Here is a 3659-nt window from a genome sequence, read left to right as displayed (position 1 = left end):
CTCTCCTAAAACGAGTGGAGTTTGCTGAGTTTTCCCGGGGTCTCAGCCTCCTGAAGCTTGCCTCCCCCTTCCCCCAACACCCCGGCCCCCCCCCTCCCCCCGTAACTGCCCAGAAGGTCTCTCCTTCAGATTGCCATCTCATTCCCTTCCCGAGGAGCTCACAAGTCTAAGCTGCTGGCGGTTAAGGCTTCTGGCGTCGGTGCAAAGGGGCCATCTGTGTTTGATCAGTCCAGGCGGGAAGGAGGGGGTTGGGGTTGTAAAGAGACTGAAAGCATTCCAGAGTAGTGAGAGACATCCAGAGATGAGAAAGAGGAGGTGCCGCCCCCGTGAGAGACATCCAGAGATGAGAAAGAGGAGGTGCCGCCCCCTTCCCGCCTCCAAAGCTAACGGGCTGGAGAGAAAGAGGCAGAAACTTACACTCCTACCCTAGCCCCACTAAAGGCTGCCATGGGGCCCAGTGCGCCTCTGCTCCTCTTTCTCTTTTTGTCGTGGACTGGACCCCTTCAGGGACAGCAGCACCACCTTGTGGAGTACATGGAACGGCGACTAGCTGCCTTAGAGGTGAGGGATTCGTGTTTCTCTTCCAGCCTAGCGCGGGCTTTCGGTGCAACTGGTTGTCAGGGTTCCGGGAGTGACAAGATCGGGCTGTGTAAGAAGAGCAGGAAAGCGCACAGCTTAATGACGAGGAGCCTGCTCCTTACAGACTCGTATATTCTCCAACATAAGACAATTGCACAGCAAATAAACGCAACACCGCCCCCCCCCCCCTCAGGATTAGGTGGGATAAGGGGACAGAGTGGGAAGATGGGAGTCGGAGTTGGGCTGTTATCTCAGAACTTGCTGGCTCTGTCCACCTCTTTTCCCGCACCCCACGTCCGCTCCCTTTTAAATAGTTTGAAGTCTGTGGCATCCTAATTTCCTGGAGGCTCACACCCCTGAGAGCGCGGGCTGAAGGGCTCTTAGGAGAGTTAAGCCAAGTTCCTCCGATGGGATGGTACCATTGACTAGTCTCCTTTGAGGGGCTGTTGGAGCAGAGCTGAGTCCCTTCCCCGGGTCTCGACTCCCTGGTTGGGCCTCCGCTTGCGTGGGAGTTTTAACCCTGCAGCCCGCCCTTCCCCCCCGGTTCCCCCACCCCTTCAGGAGCGGCTGGCCCAGTGCCAGGACCAGAGTAGCCGGCATGCTGCTGAGCTGCGGGACTTCAAGAACAAGATGCTGCCTCTGCTGGAGGTGGCGGAGAAGGAGCGGGAGGCGCTCAGAGCCGAGGCAGACGTCATCGCGGGGAGAGTGGACCGTCTGGAGCGGGAAGTGGACTATCTGGAGACCCAGAACCCAGCTTTGCCCTGTGTAGAGCTGGATGAGAAGGCCACTGGAGGCTCGGGGGGCAAAGGCAAGGGCCGAAGAAATGAGAAGTACGATATGGTGACGGGTAAGCGATGGCAGAGAGGCCCGAGCAAGCGCACAACTCCCCTTCCCTGCCTCTCCTTGTCCCAAGCCACCGAGGCTCTGTCTTTCAGGATAGGCTTTGAGGAAGCCCCTAAGGACCAGTCTTAAGAGTTTCTTACTGGTCCCCCGTCTCTCAACCCTCCAGAAGTGGACCCGAGCGCAGGGAAACGTCTCCTTGTTCTCCGGCTGGGGGAAGCCCCTGATGCGCGGACCTAATTCTTGGCCTCTTGCCCGTTTCTTGCTCTCTCTCCCCCAGACTGCAGCTACACCATCGCTCAGGTGAGGTCAATGAAGATCCTGAAGCGGTTTGGGAGCCCGGCTGGTCTGTGGACCAAGGATCCGCTGGGGCCGGCGGAGAAGATCTACGTGTTGGACGGCACACAGAACGACACGGCCTTCGTCTTCCCGAGGCTGCGTGACTTCACCCTCGCCATGGCGGCCCGGAAAGCTTCCCGCATTCGGGTGCCCTTCCCCTGGGTGGGCACGGGACAGCTGGTGTACGGTGGCTTCCTCTACTACGCTCGCAGGCCTCCCGGAGGACCCGGAGGGGGTGGTGAACTGGAGCACACTTTGCAGCTGATCAAATTCCACCTGGCAAACCGAACGGTGGTGGACAGCTCGGTGTTCCCCGCCGAGCGGCTGATTCCCCCCTACGGGCTGACGGCAGACACGTACATCGACCTGGCAGCGGACGAGGAGGGCCTTTGGGCTGTCTATGCCACTCGGGAAGACGACAGGCATTTGTGTCTAGCCAAGTTAGACCCGCAGACCCTCGACACAGAGCAGCAGTGGGACACGCCGTGTCCCAGGGAGAACGCAGAGGCCGCCTTTGTCATCTGTGGGACCCTGTATGTTGTCTATAACACTCGCCCTGCCAGTCGGGCCCGTATTCAGTGTTCCTTTGACGCCAGCGGCACTCTCGCCCCTGAACGGGCAGCGCTCTCTTACTTTCCACGCCGATATGGCGCCCATGCTAGCCTTCGCTATAACCCCCGTGAGCGCCAGCTGTATGCCTGGGATGATGGCTACCAGATTGTCTACAAACTGGAGATGAGGAGGAAAGAGGAGGAAGTTTAATTAAGCAGCTAGCCTTGTGCTTTTGATTCTCTTATCCCCAGACATTTATATTCCTATCAGATCTCCTGCTGTCCATTCTTCAGAGTGAAGGCCAGCTGTGGCTCATAGACACTAATTTCTAAACGACAACCAAATTCTCATAAACTCTCTGGTTTATGCAGAACTCCAGATCTTTAGAACGAAGCAGCAAACACCTAAATCTTCACTCCTGCTCTTTCCTGCCCTGTGTCCACAAATTTTAGTTCCAAACTCAGAGCCCTGACCTTTGGATAGGGTCAACCCCAGGCGGCAGGTGACAGTATTCTTGCCCTCAGTATGACCCAAGGGAGAGAAGAACTCAAAGAGACAACTCCGGCCTCCCTCCTTCACCCCTCCAATGTGGGGGAGAATGGGGCTTTCCTCACATCACTTTGTATGGCAACATTTTGCATTAAAAGGAAAACCCACCACCATTCCTGTCCTTGTGTGTTTGGATCGGAGTTCTCATGGCCCTGTTTTCTTGCCCCGGCCCCAGTCTCTTACTCCTTAGCTGCGTTGGGGCTTGGCCGGGCTCCCTTAGCTCACTCCGGAACTTCTCTAGTTACACATTTTATATGGGGCACTTGGGAGGTTGGACAGAAGGCCACCCCCTCCGCATCCGCTGCGCTCCAGAGCAGCCACAGAGAAGCACCAATGACATTCAGCCTCTGCCTGCTGGACATTGGAGCCCAGAGGCAGGCCTTCCAGTTCCAGCTCTTAGTGGGTTTTGAACCGGAAAGTGGAGCTTACTGGCTTTGCAGTCTAGTGTAGGAAGCAGCGTGCAGTATGCACGTGTGTCTCCTCTCACCTCTGAAGCGGGTTCTGTCTCTGAGCCCAAGTCCCCACTCCCACCTCCAGCGCCAGCTCTTCCCAGGACGGGGTTGCACAATCCTTGGTCTGAACGGATCTGATTTTCCTGCTGCCACAGCGTCTGCGGTTTGGGCAGGGAGGAGGGGCAATGACCATCGCAGATGCTGGGCTCACCAGTTCCCCAACACATCCCCACTTTCCTTTTCTCCACCCTCAGCTGCCCACCCTGCTAAACCCATCTTGGAAGCTGACTGAAGTCTGCCCTGGAGTCCTGGAAACTTAACCCTTGTTGGTCCAACACCCTAAACTTT

General features: G+C 57.0%; 1 protein-coding gene across 1 annotated transcript; it reads left to right on the top strand.

Annotated features, from left to right (window-relative positions):
* The first annotated feature begins 346 nt into the window (after positions 1–346).
* Olfml3 (olfactomedin like 3) lies at positions 347–2972 on the top strand. The gene is made up of 3 exons (XM_055628151.1): positions 347–561; positions 1141–1426; positions 1700–2972. Exons 1-3 carry the CDS (start codon positions 448–450, stop codon positions 2518–2520), a joined length of 1221 nt encoding a protein of 406 aa, XP_055484126.1. The 5' UTR covers positions 347–447; the 3' UTR covers positions 2521–2972.
* The last annotated feature ends 687 nt before the right edge of the window (positions 2973–3659 follow it).

This window comes from Psammomys obesus, unplaced genomic scaffold (assembly GCF_907164565.1).
Source record: "Psammomys obesus unplaced genomic scaffold, mPsaObe1.curated_primary_1811, whole genome shotgun sequence".
NCBI lineage: Eukaryota > Metazoa > Chordata > Mammalia > Rodentia > Muridae > Psammomys > Psammomys obesus.
Note: the sequence above shows the minus strand (reverse complement) of the source record. Positions and strands in the feature narration are given on the sequence as shown.

Excerpts from the sequence above, each read along its gene's own strand:
- Olfml3 (XM_055628151.1), top strand. The coding sequence starts at position 448 with ATGGGGCCCAGTGCGCCTCTGCTCCTCTTTCTCTTTTTGTCGTGGACT. Across the intron at positions 562-1,140 it reads GGCGACTAGCTGCCTTAGAG|GAGCGGCTGGCCCAGTGCCA; the intron begins GTGAGGGATTCG and ends CCACCCCTTCAG. Across the intron at positions 1,427-1,699 it reads GAAGTACGATATGGTGACGG|ACTGCAGCTACACCATCGCT; the intron begins GTAAGCGATGGC and ends TCTCTCCCCCAG.